Raw genomic sequence first — 19,308 nt, 5'->3', positions numbered from 1 at the left:
AGTGTAAACGTTTTTTCTCCCGTTAAACCACTGTTGTGAGAAAGAGACAGATATATCAGTTTTTATTTCTGAGTCAAGTTGAACAATTAGGGCACCTCCATAGAATATTATTTCATTGCCTGACAGCAGGTGTGACAGTCTGACAGGTGACAGCCATCCCAACCGAATGACAGATTATAATCAGTGGCAAAAAAAATATTCTGTATTTGTGATTTTGTTGTATTTTCCAATAATTTTAATACATATTTTAATAGATAAATTTCAAGTGTTATGTATAAGGTATTTTTATGGTAAAAAGATATTTCGATTAACGAATAATAGGGAGATACCTTTGTACAGTGATTTAATAAAAGTGTTAAGTGGGTGGATTCCTGATTTATTTGTGTCATGAGCGAAAAATTGGTGAATATAACTGATGATGAAAAATGAAGGGTGTCGATAGCTCTCTTAAGAATCAGGAAGTAATGACCAATAAACCAATTGTAACATGTAAGTATTCGTTGATATCATGATAAGTTCTATATTGTATTCTATTCTGTTATCCACACTAATAATAAATAGAAAAATTGTATGTTTGTAACAAATAAACTCAAAAACTACTGGAATGATTTTTACAAAATTTGGCACATATATAGAAAAAACCTTTGGGAGTAACATAGGCTGCTAAAGGATGTTAATAAATCATTTCTTTTTTGCGCTAGGTGCGGGGGATTGGAATTTATTTTGTACACTGGAAGCACCATTGGTGGCGGCCATACCTCAAGACAAGAGTGAGTGGAGGAGATCATATGGAAGACCACCAAAACCAGTATACCTGGAAGCATCATTTATAAAGTTCAATAAAGATAAAGTGCAGTCAGAATTGAACCTATTAAAACGCCCGATTTTTCACATATATTGGACAGATTGTGTGGTAAGTTAACCTGTTATTATACATATTTAATCAGTTTGCTTATGAAGTTTCTTAGTTTAGCATTACCAACAAATTATGATTACACTAGTGTCAAAGTTGAAAATTTTCAAATTAACTGACATTATCATCCCTATCTCAAAAAACTTATCTACTCATGCCCGTCTATAAACAAATACATGAATAAGAATTTTAATTACATTATTTTCCAGGATGTAGAATACTACAAAACTACTTTACGTGAAGAAGTAGAAGCATGGTTCAAGCACTTGGAAAGTCTTGGAATCACCGATTGGATGGTAGTTCTGGTGGAAACTTATGATATCCGTAAATCTAATAAATTACTGCCAAGAACTACTGTGTTGGATAAAATCAAAGGAGATTTTTCAACCAAGCAGACAGAGGATAGGTTTCTTTCAGTTATAAATCCAATAAAGTCTGAAGCTAGAAGTGCGGAGTCATGGAGATCTTTGGTGGCTAAAATCAGACATTTTGTTCTTGTCTCTTATAACAAAGCTTTGATAAAATTTGAGGAGCACATGCGAGAACAGAGAGAGAAACGCAATGACCCAGACTGGGATTTTTGTAAATATTTCATTTTGCAGGTTAGTTTTGATATCAAAAGGACAATCCATCTTTTCAAAATGATATTCCCAGTGCTTATCACCAACTTAGTAAGTTGGTTAGGTACCTGATGAAAAGAGATATATGGGGTACAACCCTTCCAAGTTTAAAATCAACACAAATTTGTTAAAAAAATTTATTTGCTCAATAATAAGTTGTATTATTCTTTTTCCAGGAGCAACTAGCATTTGTACTAGAAATGCTAGGTTTGTATGAAGAAGCATTGGTACAGTATGATGAATTAGATGCACTGTTCTCACAATTTGTACTCAATTCTAATGTTACTGAGAGTCCAAAATGGTTGGACACATTTAGACAGCCAGTGACTTCGTGGCAAGCAGTCAAACTGACTGTGTTAGTACCTCAACACTTAAGAGAACTAATTATCAAGAAGAAATCATCTTTACTGGATTTTAGAAGCTATCTATTTCAACGTCAAAGTGCCATGTTGTTACTTATGTTTAAACCTAAGGAGGTGAGTGTAATCATTGTAATCACTTTATAATGAAGCAAAAAAAAAAACATTCAGAAGTGCTATGGCTTAAATATTGATAAAAAAATGGTGGAAAGGAAAGTCAGGTTACACACTTGACTCCTGTTTATGCTCCATAACTTTGTTAAGATATGACCCTGACCTAGCTGGTTCAGCGGTATCACTGAGCCAGGACCTTTTATGGCATTCACATATTAGGTTAAGTAGGTATTTTTTGTTCCTGTTTTTACTGTTGTTATATCATTATAAATTATTTCTTGATTTGCCATGTTATTGTGCCGTGTGGTTCTCAGCCCCATTACAAAAAAGAATAAGACCACTCCATCTCTTTCCCATGGATGTCGTAAAAGGATAGGCTTACAAACTTGGGATTCTTTTTTAGGTCATGGGCTAGCAACCTGTCAATATTTGAATCTCAATTCTATCATTAAGCCAAATAGCTGAATGTGGCCATTCAGTCTTTTCAATACTGTTGGCTCTGTCTACCCCGCAAGGGATATAGACGTGACCATATGTATGTATGTTATTTCTTGATTGAATCATAGTTTTCACAAAGTTTTTCACAAATAAAAAGTTCTTACAGAATGTAAAAAATTCAAAAGACAAAATTTTTTTTTTATAATTTATTAAACTTTCAAACATGAATAGCAGATAATATAATATGGTCTCTCCATGTGCATATTGTGAAGGTCATCCAAGGTATAGGCTTATTAACTTGGCATTCTTCGATGGACTAGCAATGTTTCATAATTTGCATCTCAATTCCATCGTATTACATTGAGCTATTGAGAAAGACTACATTAAGCCGTACATCTGGATGTAGCCTTTTAGTTCTTTAAGAGTGTTAGCTCTGTCTACCCCGTAAGAGATAAAGACGTGATTATTATTTGTATATACAATATAGTTAGACGTCAACTATAGTTTAGATTCTGCTATTGCTAGCATCACACTTCACACATGAGCGACAGCTGTTAATTCTTTAATTGCAGATGGTTAGGCACATTGAACTGAAACTAACAATTTACTAATTGGCCGGCGTCCATACAAACGCGGCAATGAGTAACGCACGAATTAATGTTTTAATTCCATTTCTGTTATTTACATACAGCTATGTAGTAGAAAGCTTTTAAATAAGACGTGTGCATAAACTGTTTTGATACATACATATAAACACGTGTATACTACTCCTTCCGGGGTAGACATAGCCAACAGTCTTGAAAAGATTGATAGGCCATATTAAGCTGTATGAAATATGTTACAAAAAAGAATAAAATGTTCTCTTTGATTTGTATGATAGTTTTCCATGTGGTTCCCGACACTTAAAGAAAAAAGAATAGGACCCCTTTATCTCTTTCCCAAGGATATAAAAGGCGACTAAGGGATAAGCTTATAAACTTTGGGATTCTTCATTTAGGCGATGGGCTAGCAACCTATCTCTATATGAATCTCAATTTTATCATTAAGCCAAACAGTTGAACTGCCTATCAGTATTTTCAAGACTGTTGACTCTGTCTACCCAGCAATGGATATAGACGTGATTATGTATGTATGTATGTTTGTGTATGCATGATTATTATGCTGAAGAAATAAATAATTCATTCAAATATATTCAAATTTCAAAAGCCTTTATTGCTGACTTACATATTTACAATTACACATGTACAACAGTTATAATAAAAACACATCAGTCTCTATCAGCATATCCTTTAGACACAAAGGCCTCCTCCAGATCTTTCCACTTTTTCTAGTCCCCTGTGAGCCTCACCCACAAGGCACTCATTCAAATATATAAATTCATATAAACGTATGTGAACATCATCAATTCATGTTCCTGACTTGTTTTACCAAGTCTTGCCTAGGGCAACAAGTCAGGAACTTGAACAGCAATAAATCTAGCTCAATACGCAACGAGTTTACTAACTAACATTCTGATATTTTCCCCATGACTGACCAACTGTGAATGGCCTGCAATTACACTTGCAGTTAGACTTCTCGCTTCAGTTAGTGATGTCGAACTGTGTTTTGTGAAAGATGTTAATAAAAAATAATGTTATAAGTATAAAGACAATTTTTTGAAGTGAGTTTTGTACATGACCTAAAAGTGGGCAGAGCACTGTCAACCTCTTGTTTGTATTATGTATTGTAATACGTAAATCATATATATATAAAATATGTAAGTATCCGAAACTGCCGAGCTTGCATGAAGAGAGTTATGAATGTGGATGAAGCGAAGGAAGTATGCAGAGATCGTGGCAAGTGGAAAGAGGTAGTCTCTGCCTACCCCTCCGGGAAAGAGGCGTGATTTTTTGTATGTATGTAAGTCACAGTATCTATGTAGTTAATATGGAAGTAATAAATCATAGCCTTTATTATTCTGTTTTATGTTTATAATTTCTTATCAGTATATTCGTAAGAAAAATCCTAGTAATATTATAAATGCGAAAGTTTGTGAGTATGTTAGGATGTCAGTATGGATGTTTGTTACTCTTTCACGCAAAAACTACTGAACCAATTACGATGAAATTTGGTATGCAGGTAGCTGAAGACCAAGAATAACATATAGGCTACTTTTTATCCCGGACTACCCGCGGGATTGATTCCACGCGTACGAAGTCGCGCGGTCTACTGTTATAATAAAGTAGCTCCTCTTTGTTCTTCCAGAATAAGGGTTTCTAAGAATTTATATTTGTTAAAAAATACTCCATCATGTCAACCACGAATTAATTAAATTAACATTATTTTTTATATTTTATTTTTGTTTCTAGGAAATTGACTATGACAAGAGTATTTTGTTGCAAGTACGTAAATAGTAATTTTTATTTTTTTTTCAATCATCTCCACAGACTGGACAAGTCCATTATAGAGACATAGGCCTCACCATAGATACCCTTATTGACTGGTTGGAGAGGCTTTATATATATTTATTCTTTGTTTTACCTTAAACAGATATAAATATGAATAACAAGGTTTGATGTATATTCACCAGTTTCACCTTTAGCAATAACGCTGTAAACTTTAGGCTCCTTTACCTTACCCAGATAATTTACCAACAGTCTGTATCTGTTATCTGGCTTCAGCGACTCGAATGTCTAATGGTGGGTCTACCCATAATTACCGTTGTAAAAGTACGCCTGGATTAACGACATTATCCCATGCATGAACCCATATTTTTTGTTTAGAAGAAAATACCAAAGGCTGACCACCAAGTAACCATCAGATGAGGTATATGCCTGTGTCTTATAAAAACACAACACATACGCGGGAATAGAAAAACTGGTAAACATTGAAATGATATCCCAAAAGTTAGTGTTATGCACTACAGTGCAAAAACCTTTACTGAGCTTGTATCATACATTTCTGTTTTGTGTAATTTTGTGTTCATCTGTTTTAAATACAATAAATTATCGAATTTGTAAAGAAAATATTGTCTCATTAGTGAATTGTAAAGATTCTTTTTGAGTAATAACTATCTCAAACTATAATAGTGTATTATTTTGTATGTGTCTGTGGGTAGTAAGTGTTTGTAACATTTTTATGTGTATCCAGAAAGAAGAAATATATTTTATTTTTCAGATTCTTTATTCAAATGACAAATGTCATTGTCCACAGATAGCGTCTCGTTGTATAAGCACGGTCCACAACACTCTAGTAGAAATTTCGCTTCTGAACGCGCATTGCGTAGAGGGCGCTGCTGCGTGCTGGGCGCAATTGGCATGCGCTGAAACATTGCGTGCTTGCGAGCGGCTAGCGGCCAGCAACGATGCGCGGGAGATGTGTACTGCGATGCAAGCGCCTTTGTTGCATAACGCGAAGGATAAAGTGAGTATTTTTCGAAGAAAATTAAAAAAAAGTTGTTGATGAAACATTTATAACCCATGCAGACTGGTTTGAAAACTACAAACTTGGTAGTTCTACGACCTTTTCAAAGTCGCGGGTATGTGCTAATAGCTGGAGAGCTAGTGAACCCTCCGAGTAACGGTGTTCCTGTAAGGCTAGAAATTTGTAGAGTGATGATTCATAGCACACCAAGGCCAAAAATCATGACCTGGCAGGCATCTGCCCTGCACGTCATCAACACTTTTATTTCTTAAAATGTAAATACATAGGAAAAAAAAACTTCCTGCTGTAAGCTTCAAAATTTAATATCATCTATTTTATTTATTGATAATTATAAAAAAAAAATTGCCAGGCGATTAGAGTAAGCACAAGTACTTGCCAGGTGCATCGAGAACTGCACAGTTTAGGAAGAAAAATAAACTTTCTTCTGTAAAGTTGAAATTTAAGTATATGTTTTAGTATATCATTTAGAAGAAATGTGTACAATGACAGGCGGTTCTGAACAGCATAAGACCTTGACAGGCGAAGGGAAAGATGCTAAGAACGTGCTAGTAAGAAGCGTTACGTAAATGCATGTAGTGTCAGTGACATCTAAGAAAGTAAAAAATTATAGATGCAATATATTTTACTAATTGTTATGTAATTTACACGGTTTTTCATATTAATTATCATCATCATCCGACACTTCTTCACTACTACTTTTTTTATCATCACTCGACTCTTCAATATCGTTTTCCTCTGAAAAAATATTTCAGTAAATTAATAATGTCATAAAGAATGGAATATCGCGTTCAATTACATAGGACTATATATTGAATCTTATTGAATCAAATAACTGTATATTACCTGAAATGTATTCTACAGTTAAAAATTCATTCATTCTTCAGAAAAACAAAAATGCATCAATCTATATCTATCTATATCTATACATATAATAAATCTGTGGAAGGGTCAATTCTGTACATTGAAAATATTGAAAAAATAAATAGCAGGGGGTGTTACTGGATCGATACCAAACACAAATATGGGATTAAAAAAATTTTTGTCTGTCTGTCTGTATGTTCAGGCATCACGTGAAAACTAACGGTTCGATTTTGATGGAACTTGGTATAATTATACCTTATTATCTTGGGCATAAAATAGGATTCTTTTTATCCTGGAAAAATACGAAGAAAAAAAATCTTAATTTTTCAGTTTTATCCACAGACATTGTTCTGTAGAACCGCGAACACACGTTGCGTTACCCGCAGTGGATGAAGCGCCGTAACCTGTAGCGCCGAAAGTCGGCTTTGGCTTGAACCGTTTGCGGCAAACGCGGGCTGTCGTTCTTATTGGAATTAATAATATTGTATGCGTGTAATAACCCATGGGTGGAATAATTGTTCTTTTTTGTGGCGACTTTAGACAAATTCTGCCGGTGATACCACGAGTGCCGTGTGGTTCCCAACACCAATACAAAAAAGAATAGGACTACTCCATCTCTTTCCCATGGATGTCGTAAAAGGCGACTAAGGGATAGGCTTACAAACTTGGGATTCTTTTTAGGCGATGGGCTAGCAACCTGTCACTATTTGAATCTCAATTCTATCATTAAGCCAAATAGCTGAACGTGGCCATTCAGTCTTTTCAAGACTATTGGCTCTGTCTACCCCGCAAGGGATATACACGTGACCATATGTATGTATGTATGTATATTGCATCTATAATTTTTAACTTTATTACATGTCACTGACACTACATGCATTTACGTAACGCTTCTTACTAGCACGTTCTTAGCATCTTTCCCTTCGCCTGTCAAGGTCTTGTGCTGTTCAGAACCGCCTGTCATTGTACACATTTCTTCTAAATGATATACTAAAACATATACTTAAATTTCAACTTTACAGAAGAAAGTTTATTTTTCTTCCTAAACTGTGCAGTTCTCGATGCACCTGGCAGGTACTTGTGCTTACTCTAATCGCCTGGCAATTTTTTTTTATAATTATCAATAAATAAAATAGATGATATTAAATTTTGAAGCTTACAGCAGGAAGTTTTTTTTTCCTATGTATTTTACATTTTAAGAAATAAAAGTGTTGATGACGTGCAGGGCAGATGCCTGCCAGGTCATGATTTTTGGCCTTGGTGTGCTATGAATCATCACTCTACAAATTTCTAGCCTTACAGGAACACCGTTACTCGGAGGGTTCACTAGCTCTTAGGCTATAAGGACAGGTCGGTTCTAATGATTCAAGTTGAGATGATGTTGAGATTATGATCAAAATCAGTTTCTTATGTATAACTTGTCCCTTATTCTTCACCAGCTACACGAGCTGGGCAAGCTCTGCGGCCTTCTGCCCGGTTCTCCGGACCCTACTTCCGAACAACTGCACCTTGTGGTAATGCTGTCAGCGGGCATGGGTGACAGTGAACCCACCAACCAGCAAACACCCACTGACAGGCTGAAAGAGGCGCTGTGTAGTAAAACCAGTTTCCAGCAGTACTATCTGGAGTTGGCTGAGATGGCCATGGGGACTTATAAGCATATTGGGAGGTTAAGGTAAGAACGGTTATTTTATCTCATATAGGTATTTCTTTAAGTTTCACCATTCGCCGCTTTGTTTTCCCCCGGGGTCGACGAACTAATATTCACTTCTCCATTGCGGTGTTCAGCATTCTCAGCCTTAATGATGCAGTAAAAGAACTTGTAAAAAAATTAATGGAAAAATTACACGAACTTACATACATATAGTCACGTCCCTTCAAGGGTAGACGGTGCGAACAGTCTTAAAAAGACTGAAGTTCAACTGGTATAACAGTAAAAAAAATGACACAGATGAATAATGGGAACGTAAAACTGATATCACTGATACTGTTTAAGTAATTTTAAAGTTAAAATCACATTTAAGTGCAACGCAAATTTAAGTACAACACATATTCCCAAGGGAACTCACACTCGAAGTATAAACTAATCAGCCATTCAAATCATTGCAATAAATTACCAAATTACAGATTCGCCCGCCTCATAGGCCGGGACTTGGCCGCGTTTTACTCGGAACTGGGAGAGACTGGGAAAGCTGTTGTATTCCTGATGGACGCACTAAGGTCTTACGAGGAACAAGGTTGGAAGGACTTAGCGGCTCAAACGAGGCTCGAGTTGGTGGCCGCGGCGAAGAAGATGAACGACGTAGATAGGTCAGTGATGACATTTTAAGTCTAATAAGTTTGGCAATAGTTAGGAACTGGAGATCTTAGATGATCTGACTAATAGTTAAAATACGCGTTCAGACAATCCTCGTCCTGCTTTTTTTCCTACTGGCGTTAGTCCCGTTTACATCATCACCCCTTAAGTCCTGGTTTGAATAAGTCAAGGTTTTTAATACGAATTATGTACTGACATTCAAGCAATTTGTTCCTAAAAAATTACAGAAATGTATTCGCAATATGCTTCGTCAATCTTATAGTCTATCACATTACTAGTCATCATAATCATCCTGTTTGTCCCAAACATGACATGATCTAAGGGCCGCCTATGACCACGTTCTAGGAGTGGGTAAATCCGGAATTAACCTGAATTTTGAATAGATTGACAAGCAGCCAATACCAGCCTTAAGCTTGTAGCGGGAGCGACGTTTCGAGCTCGACCGCCACAAAGGGAAGATCATTCGCCAGGCTGAAGTGATGCCTGGTGAACCGCTCGACAGACGATTTTGAGTCGGAAGTTGTGTTGTTTGTTGTTGTTTGGAGTTGTATGCTCCAAACCTTGAAAGCTTTGTTTGCGCGATTTAGACTTGATTTGATTGACAGTTGGCGTGTGACGTTAGTGATGTCGCCACAAGCTTATATGTGTTTTAATACCTGTTTCATATAAAAAATGTTTATCACTTCAGATATACGAAGCTCTCTGCAACAATAGCGTGTACAGCCGAATTAGAAATACTAGTCAGACAATTTTACTTCGAGGAAATGATGAAATCCATCAGAGACAACCTATCAGACAAAACAGACACGGTTCTAGCTGAACTAAACGACTGTTTCAAAGTAATATCAGCCGAAATCCTACCGTCCGAACGTGGAATCTATGTAACTGACAATAAAGTTCAGTGTTGCTTGAAAATTGAGTGTTTACTGCCCAAAGATGTGGTTTGCACGAAAGCGGCTATAAGTATAGAAACGTGTAAAGAGGACAAAGGTAGACGGACGCCTGTAAAAGGTTATAAGACTGATTTAAGTGTAAATAGTAATGTAAGTGCGCCAAATTCGCCGAGGAAAGCGGCCGCGGACGGCGATGGCGACTCATCGAATATAATTAGTAGGTGAGTGAATAGGTGGCATATTATAGCTATTGAAAATAACAGAACTGAGAGACAAGGAATTAGATGGTAGTAAATATTGCGAAGCAAAATTCTGCACTTTTCTGATTTGCGTACAGAATGCCTGCCATTGCTTATCGGTCTGAAGTGCTGTTGTTTAAAAATGTGCTTTGTTTTAAATGTCCCCAAAAGAGCTGTTAAATGTATCTTCCCTGGTATAATCAGGTCTTACACCGCTGAGGTAAATAGAAAAGCAGCAAAAACGCAATGCTATGATAGATTCTAAAATAGATTGACTTCCATTATACATGTTCGCTATATATTATCATTCATATTATTAATTACCCACTATTCTATTTCAGCATAAGACTGGACGACGTGAAGCCCAAAAACCCTTTACTCAACCCTTTGAAAATAACCTCACAACTACACTACAAAGAAGACAAATCTCTAGAGAAGGCCACTGTCGAGTGTCAAAACCCAAAAGTGACATTGAAACGTTCTGATAGCAGTAAATACAGAAAACCTTCCGCTACGCAAAGGAATAACTTCCAATACTCATTTGTCAAAGAAAAATTTACTCTAAAGCCGGGTGTGAATGAGTTTGTTTTAGATTACACGGCCAAAACATGTGGGTTACATAAATTGGGACAGATCTCTTTGGTTGTTGAAGAGAAATTGGAGTTTTTGTCGAATGTGTTAGGGGGTAGTAAGATGGGTTTTGAAGTGGTCACACAGGGTGTTAATGTGTATTTGAATAAGCTTGAGCCGAAGAAGGATTTGGTGGCTGGGTTAGAGCAAGCTATGGAGCTGGTCGTGACTAGTGGAAGCACTCATATTGAAGAGGTAAATGTATTGTTTTATCCATTATATAATTACTAGCGTCTTGCATGGGTAGAATTTACATATATAAATACCTAACTCAGAAAACACTCTTTTCAACATTTCAAACAGCAAAAACGTCCATAACTTTCAGAGATTAGCGCATACATACAGACAGAGAAAATAGAGGGACTTTATAATACATAGTGATAGTGAAAAAAAAGTAACTTCTAAACCCACCACACGTAGATGTTACAACTGTATCCTTTAATGAGACTACACTAAACAGACTCAGACTTAATGACCTCCACTTGTTCATGAAAAAAAAATATATCTGCATAATATCCACCAGGATGCTGATGTACACATTTTGCGATGCAGATTTAATTATGCGATTTATAAAGACACCATGTTTGAATATTTTTATTCATTCATTTCAGAACGCGACGATCCTCCTAAAAACATCGAACGGTCTCCAAATTCGTTTCGCCGATTCCGACTCACCAATGACTCGGGAATTAAGCATACCAGTGCCTGTTTGCAAGCCGTTTGAGACGAGGAAGGTGGCTCTCAGATTATTTGCAAGCTTACAGGCTAGGAGAGAGAAGAGTATAGAGCATACGGTAAGAAAGAGATAGATATATCTCTACTAAGCTGTCTAGTTAAAATATATCTTTACACGAACCAATGACTCGGGAACTAAGTAAACCAGTGCCTATGTTTGTTTATAAAGTAAATGAGAAATGGCATTACAGGTATGGCTGAACTGTCCGTGGTGGGAAAACGCAACAGAAGTGCCCCTCCACTTCACTCCGCCCATGGTCGCATCATGGCGTCTCCTCACCTCAAACACGCGCAAATTCGTGCACGTCACGTTGCGCTGCGCCGTCACGCATCTCGTGCAGTTCGCGCTGCAGGAGCCTCGACTCTCGTGCTCGGACACCACGGTGTCTGATCTCAATCCTAAGAACGCTGGTGACTTGGTAAGAATACATACATACATACACCCAATAAAATCACAACTCTTTCATTGAAGGGTAGGTAGAGACTATATCTGACAACTTGCCACAATCCTCGAATTCTTCTTTCGCTTCGTTCACATTCATGACTCTGTTCATGGAAGCTCACCGGTTTACTCCTGACCCGACCTTTCTTCAGAACATACCCTATTTTATTTATTAATTTATTAAGAAATCAACAGCCTTTGAAATATTATAATTTGGTCAAGTTTTGATGAGAATACATATCATATAAGACTTTAGCTAGAATCATCCTAGGATTTAATCATCTGTACATTACTGATAAGTTCGTGAACGTAACGATTTAGATCAATTCTCGTGCACTGAGACTACGTTGTCGGATCTCAATCCTAAGAACGCTGGTGACTTGACTAGAATACTTGCCTTAACTTTTTTTACTTATAAGTTTTTGACAGCTGTCACCAGCGACTTCGCACAAATTAGCGCCATCTATTGGTTAGTAATATACAGTTATGTGATAGCGTCATCTATTAGTAGTAATAGTGCTAGTGGATTTATTTTACATAGTTTTTCGTCTTGATCTTCTGCGGCCGGGCTTTCTTTTCTTCAATTTTACCTCGGAATTATGATTTGAAGGATTTGGTACTTTTAGTTTTTCACCCAAATTACAAACTTTAACCATTCGACCTCCATCCATCAAATCTAAAACAACCTCCGTTATAAAAATCGTAAAAATCAGTCAAAAGATGTATTTAACAGTCAAAAATTGACATCAACAACGAGTATTGATCAGCTGTTATTCCTTTCCAGATCGTCGCATCAGACGGCACAACCGCTTCATTCATGTGGGAACTCCTTAAAGATCCGCTAGTAAAAGCGGGGCCGATGAAAGCCACATTCACCATACAATACAGACCTTCGGACTGGGACGAGCCCGCGCGCACTTTCACTTGCCCGTTCGACATACAGGACTACACGACGCTGTTCGTCGTAAGGACGAAGTTGGAGCCGGTCAAGGGAGCGGACTTTTGTAGGGCGTCGCAGGTTTGCTGTCTGCAGTTGAGCGTGCAAAGGGTAAATATATGTTGATGCCTGTTCTCAATTCAATCATTAAGCCGAACAGCTGAACGTGGCCTTTCAGTCTTTTGATGACTGTTGGCTCTGTCCACCCCGCAAGGGATATAGACGTAATTATATGTTATGTTATAGTGGCGACATCTATACGCCACAAGTCAACACAAAACAAAGTAAAAAATAAAATCACGCGACGCTATCAGTCAAAAACAGCGAAAACCCTAAATCGCGCAAGCAAAGATTTCACGGATTGGAGCAATATATACAACCTCCAACACTGAAGATAAGTTGTAGGAAGTACAGTTGCAAAGTTAGTTATTCATAACTGTATTCCTGATTGCTTAATTTTTATTGATTTTACAATGCTAGATTAGGTCAAATAATCCCAATGTCAAAGCAAATGTAAAAGCAAAATTTGATAAAACAAAATATTTATGTTGTCGGCTTTACTTAGGATTTTATTAGTGGCGATTAGAAACTCCCGCTTTATACACAAATATTGTAGTCAATAAATATTTATTCTAGTTAAAAATAAAATTATTTTACTAAAAACATGGATAAACAGATATTTGTCTGAAGATAAACAAGAACATTTCTTTTTTAGGTAAATGAAACAGAATTTACATCACTAATGTACGAGGTATTGGCGGATCAATCTATGTGGGCTGTTCTTGGGCGCACAGCGGGTAAGATCATATCATAAACAAAGTCTTTTTTTTTTGTGGTCACCGTTCCCCGTCTGATTTATTTGGATCTTCTTCAGTCCTAAAGTCAAAAGTTAAATATAAATCACAACACGTAGACACCAATGACTGTTATCTATGTTAAAAACACTAGTTTTATTACTCGTGTGGTTATGTTACCAAGATCCAGAAGGAATTACAGAATGTCTTTTAAGATTGTGTTCGTGTCCTGACTTTCACAATCAAGACACGTAACTAGTCAAAGACGGACCCTGGGTTCTTATACAGCAAACCGGGATAAACGCCTAGACCGATAATAATTGAGTTTAGATCGCTAGGTGGGCGAAGCTTACCCAAATTAGTATGACTTTTCCTATAATTTAAACCAGCTCGTTTACTATAACAATGATCCAATATGTGTTAGGTTCCCTTGCAAAGGTTGCGAAAGTCAGATGGTGGGGTGTCAGATGAGAGTCGCTTCCTATAAAAATCTGACTCACCACATAGTGAGAAAGGCGCATCCTGAACTCCATCAGAGAGTTGAGGATTTAACCAGGTCTGACGCCAGGAGAAATGCCATAGAGAAAAAAAAAGATCGCTATTATGTTAAAACCATACCTCTGACCACGTTTCCTTTCATCAGGAGTCATAACCATGGAGTCTGAGAGCACGTCTCCACAAACGGTCTCCTTGGAAGTGATGCCGCTGTCCGCAGGCTACTTACCGCTACCCACCGTGAGGTTGTCCAAATACATCGCCGCGAACACCAAAGGTAATATTCTTCTTCTTCGTCATGTTTTCGAACGTATCTTGATCAAATTAAGGACGTCCTGGTAAAGGGTCAAGTCAAAAGTACCCGAAACCGCCGAGCTTGTATGAAGAGAGTTATGAATGTGGATGAAGCGAAGGAAGTATGCAGAGATCGTGGCAAGTGGAAAGAGGTAGTCTCTGCCTACCCCTCCGGGAAAGAGGCGTGATTTTTATGTATTCGTCATGTTTTCCCACTCTCGAGGTCGGCTGTAACGTCGTACCCCTGCGGTCTCCCCAGCGCCCCTTTCTCCCTCAGAAGCCCTATAAAAGCACTCGTACGTGCCCCCGGTCTCACCTTTGGACTACCCAGCATTCACCAAGTTAAGTAGCTACTTAACTTGGTGAAAACGAGATCCAACAAGTGTCTATAGCTAAACCCAAGATCTCTTTTAACTTGTAAAATAGTCCAAATAAAGATTGTCTTCATTCTCCCAATTTTTAAATCATCTCTTATTTCTCTTACCTGCGTTACGTTTTACTAAAATAGGCCATATAATTATTTTGAAAATACTCGTAAAATCGGAGTGACCTGGGAACAAAATGGCACTTTAGAATAGGACCACTCCACACCTTACTCACGGATGTCATAAAACTCTTTCAGAGACTAAACTAGCTCTGTTTACCCTGTAAGGGGCAAAGGCGTAATTATATATGTGTATGTATAATAAAATTCTTGTTACAGATCCAAAGAAAGATATTTCAACGCATCCCCGCCTCGAACCTTTCAGTCCGGGGCAAGTTTACCACGCGGGGAAAGCGAAACAGGTTCACGTTCTACCACCAGCGCCTAAAGAACACTTAGAGGTCCCCTAGACCTTCGTTAGGACCTTACTTCTATCCAACGAAGATTACCTAAGCAGACCACGAGAATGTGACTCTTTCTATGTAGAAAGCTGGATCGGCCATTTGTGGGGACTAGACACTTTGTGAGGGCTAATGCAATTTCATAATCTGATTACCTCATATATTTCATCGGCTAAAGCGAAACAGGTTCATGTTCTAACACCGTAGACCACGGCTAAATAACACTTATAGGTCCCTTAGAACTAATATACAATAAATTAAGGTTAACGATGACACAATTCGTCTGTCTAGCGTTCATTTTGTATAGCCGTGCTTGACTGAAGTAAGTGAAAAATGGCGATACGAAGTGGACGTGTGTCAGATAAATTTTCAGGATTTATTTATAACTTATCTGGCAAGTGATTATTGGTTTGGAATTGTGTTCGTTTTGTAAATTCTTATTAAGTTTCTGATATTTATTTTGGGAATCAATGTTAGACCCTTTGCTTAATAGGTATATATAATTTTCTCAAGAATAATTTTGAGAAAATTAATTAGTTTCCGATTCATAATTTGGGGATATCGCCATATTTTTACTCAAAATATTTTTATAACAATGACACAATGCTACTCAACTTAGTGCCGCTAGCATTTAGAGGAAGATAAATGTAAAATATTTTGAAACATTTTGATTGTTGTTAATTAAATGTTATTTCTTAGCCAGCTCAATACTCCAGTCCAGTATACTAAGAAAATACAAGGTAGGCTTAGGAAAATATAGTCTCATATTTATATAGCTAAAGAGTAGTAATATAGTTAATTTCAAATGTGCAAAAAATATGAATATCGTTTTTAAGGTTTATACCTTTATTGGTCGCATGAAGTTATTACGAAAATCGAAGCTCATTGAGAGGGTGCGTTACTGCTTAAAATGAATAGTTTTAATTTAATTAAGGCTCTCTTACACTGGGACAACAATGCCGCATATAACTTTTTGTGGCAAGCGGCAGCCTATTTTACACCGAGGCAACTTCGTTACCCTCTTCATTTGATCCCACAATGAAAACCTAATTTAACTATCCGCCGCTAAAATATATTAATTAGACCTTAAATGTAGAAGGAAATTTTACTTATTTCGTTTCAATGTGAATTTACTCTTGCTTTAAAGTACTTTAAATAATTCTTCAAATCTATATACATTTTCGAAATTGCATCGGACCATAAACTATTGTGATAAACTATATGTTTAATAATTAGGTTGTATATATATATTTATATACTAAAATAACTTTTTATGTACTATATCTGTGTATATTACAATGTTTCCCCTATGTCGAAGCTTTTGCACATATATGTCTAAAAAAGAAGGAAATATACACAATCTTACTCTCTTCTCAAAATTTTTCTCCGAAAATCGCAGTTTGGACTTATTTACGACATTCATAAAAAGATATGGATCGGTTATTTTTTTTATCATTTAACACCTCGGCAACTTACAAAATATATATTATAAAGCAAGCAAATGCTTCTTGCTAATCTATGTGCTTAAAAAAATTGCACGTTCTAATTTGATTCTAGAATCCTGTTTCCATATTCTAAAATGTATTCCCATCTCTAATTTCTCATCCAATAGTAAAAGAGATAGAATATGCACCAGGGTAAGCTTATGATATTGTAAAGAACTGAATTAGATCGATGTTAATAGATTATGAGCTTTTTGCGTAAAGGAATAAGGGTGTTAGTTTAGCATGTATTAATATAAGATATACTTACATATATTCAGCCAAATACCTGCCATATTTTCTTTCAATAACTCCGAGGCTGATTGTCAAAGTTGTAATATTTTTTATTGAAATTATCTAAGCTTCATTACGCTTTATAATTGCAGATTCTCCCATGTAGCAACCTGGTTTAGCCATTAAGAGGCTAAATTTTAATGGTTTTTTTTTTGTCATCTATCACATAACATTTTACCAATTCATATTAATGTCTTCCGCGACGACCTTCTTCATACATGTATAATTATGTTTGTCTTTATTCGCCACTTTTGAGTTTAGCCAGAATTTGATAAAAAAAAACTTGCTTACCTGGTTTGCTTTTAATTAATTAATTTTTAACACTAAATGAGAACTAAAGGTTGAGAAACGCTTAAAAATAGGTAGGGTGGTGTAAGAAATTTTCAAAAAACTTCTATTTTAAATATAATTATTTATTTTTAGCTAACGTTCATTTGTTGCTTTCTTGTTTTAATTCAGCTTTAGGTTCAACTTCTAGCCCTTAATATGCCATATTTAGTTCGAAGCTACAACGATTCTATTAGCTAGTCCTAAGTCTTGTCTCATGTAAGTTTTTGGTGCTTAACTCACAAAGTTTACACCAAATTTGTATAGTAATCTTTATTTTAGTTATTCGTTTGTATATCTTGATGTATTTTTATTTGTTTAAGTTATGGATAAAATGTCAAAGGCATGATTCTTAAATCAGTGTTATGTAGGCTACAAGCGGCAAATAACCGTCTCACTCATCATAATGTATTCAGAGGAAGGAGACGGGGTCGTGTCGGCCACCCCACTCGATAAACACTCGAGATGGTCAGTTATCGTGCCCAAAATATATTTAAAATATGTTTACTGGGCTTATATATAATGCTACAAAAGCAGAGATACAAAACTCATTAGAAATAAAAAGTTAAACTATTCATATGAAATAGACAGTCGGCAATATAAGAAACCCTAATTAAACATTATTTTGTTAAAGTGCGATAAAGTTTAAATAACAAAGTTTTCTTTTTTTTGTTAACGGTATTTGTTAACTGTACTTCATATGTAGTGAATAATGTATAGAATCAAGAATTATTCATTAAGTTAATTTAGTTAAAGACAGATTATTACCTATATTGTTGTCATTTTTTAAGTTATATAACCCTCAATAAAATTTTGAACCTATTATCAAACAATAATAATTTCTGTTCCCAAAGAATACATCTGGCTTTAATTAATTAAAGTTGTGAGTATTTATAATTTTTTTTCTACACGTATTATGTTATTATTTTGATATGCTTTAACTGGATAATATTCCCTTTATGTAAAATGGACGACTTCGTTTTTCTCGAATGTTTACTCAGTGGTAATTGTATGTTAAATTTCAAAAAATTGTTCACAGATTATACGGGCAAACCAGAAAGTTTAAGAAAAGTATTACTTTGCCTTAAAATTTTTATTGTAATTTCCTTTTTTTGTCAACATTGTGCAGTTATTAAAAAGTAGTACCTAATGTTTACATTTTGTTACATATTAAAGATTATTTTTTGCTTGTAATTTGCGTGAATACGAAATCTTGGTACATTTGTAACTATATTAAGCATTGATTTCCCATGATACCATTTTTTTACCCTACTTCAAAATATGTCCTATATTTGTCTGTATGTTTTTATAAGTAATTTGCAATTATTGTAACGGAACTTGGGGTCTGTTCAGTGACTCATAAAATGTAAATAGGTATACCTACTATATAATCCGAAGATGTATTTATGTTTCATACTATGTATAATACTTAGGATTGTCAATAAAATGTTTATTGTTAGTATTTCGTTTTATTTATTAAACCCTATTGCTCCGTTCTAACGTATCTAATTTTATATATTGTTATTACTCTCACGCAAAAACTAATACATCAGAATAACAAAACAGATAAGCTATAATTTACGCGCAAGTGGGGCCGCGAGCGACAGCTTGTTAAAAGTACTAGAGGAAGCGTAAAACATGAAATCTCGTTGATTCCTATTCCCACAGAAATTTCAGCAAATCCTTAGTGCACCCGTAGACTATATTAGGAATATAGGTACATGCCTCGAGTCTGGACAAAACTGTTTAGGCTGTGTTGTGAGTTGTCTGTGTCAGGCTCAGTAACGGGAAAAGTTTTGAATATACATATAGGTATTTTGTTAACATCGTCATTTCTTTGGAGAAGGGCCGAGGCTGCTCGTTTTGCCCATGATTAA

The 19,308-nt window shown here is 36.0% G+C and overlaps 1 protein-coding gene across 2 annotated transcripts; it reads left to right on the top strand.

The window, feature by feature from the left end:
* The first annotated feature begins 158 nt into the window (after positions 1 to 158).
* LOC106131600 (trafficking protein particle complex subunit 10) lies at positions 159 to 18,890 on the top strand. 2 transcript variants are annotated; one of them, XM_060949946.1, is made up of 16 exons: positions 159 to 489; positions 702 to 913; positions 1,123 to 1,515; positions 1,710 to 2,009; positions 4,793 to 4,825; positions 5,637 to 5,846; positions 8,168 to 8,403; positions 8,856 to 9,038; positions 9,734 to 10,159; positions 10,519 to 11,002; positions 11,419 to 11,601; positions 11,734 to 11,961; positions 12,769 to 13,032; positions 13,637 to 13,718; positions 14,359 to 14,487; positions 15,208 to 18,890. In XM_060949946.1, the coding sequence occupies exons 1-16, from the start codon at positions 426 to 428 to the stop codon at positions 15,336 to 15,338; spliced, it is 3,558 nt and encodes a 1,185-aa protein (XP_060805929.1). In that variant the 5' UTR covers positions 159 to 425; the 3' UTR covers positions 15,339 to 18,890. The 2 variants fall into 2 exon arrangements, with proteins under 2 accessions (XP_060805929.1, XP_013186203.2); XM_013330749.2 differs by lacking the exon at positions 4,793 to 4,825.
* Positions 18,891 to 19,308: the final 418 nt, after the last annotated feature.

The sequence above is a fragment of the Amyelois transitella genome, chromosome 20 (genome assembly GCF_032362555.1).
Source record: "Amyelois transitella isolate CPQ chromosome 20, ilAmyTran1.1, whole genome shotgun sequence".
NCBI lineage: Eukaryota > Metazoa > Arthropoda > Insecta > Lepidoptera > Pyralidae > Amyelois > Amyelois transitella.
This window is presented reverse-complemented; position numbering and strand designations above follow the sequence as displayed.

What these genes read in the sequence shown, in the direction of transcription:
- LOC106131600 (XM_060949946.1), top strand. Translation starts at nt 426, where the DNA reads ATGAAGGGTGTCGATAGCTCTCTTAAGAATCAGGAAGTAATGACCAAT. An exon ending in GTAAATATTTCATTTTGCAG is followed by an intron (nt 1,516 to 1,709) that starts GTTAGTTTTGAT and finishes TTCTTTTTCCAG; the next exon opens with GAGCAACTAGCATTTGTACT. An exon ending in CTAAGAACGCTGGTGACTTG is followed by an intron (nt 11,962 to 12,768) that starts GTAAGAATACAT and finishes ATTCCTTTCCAG; the next exon opens with ATCGTCGCATCAGACGGCAC.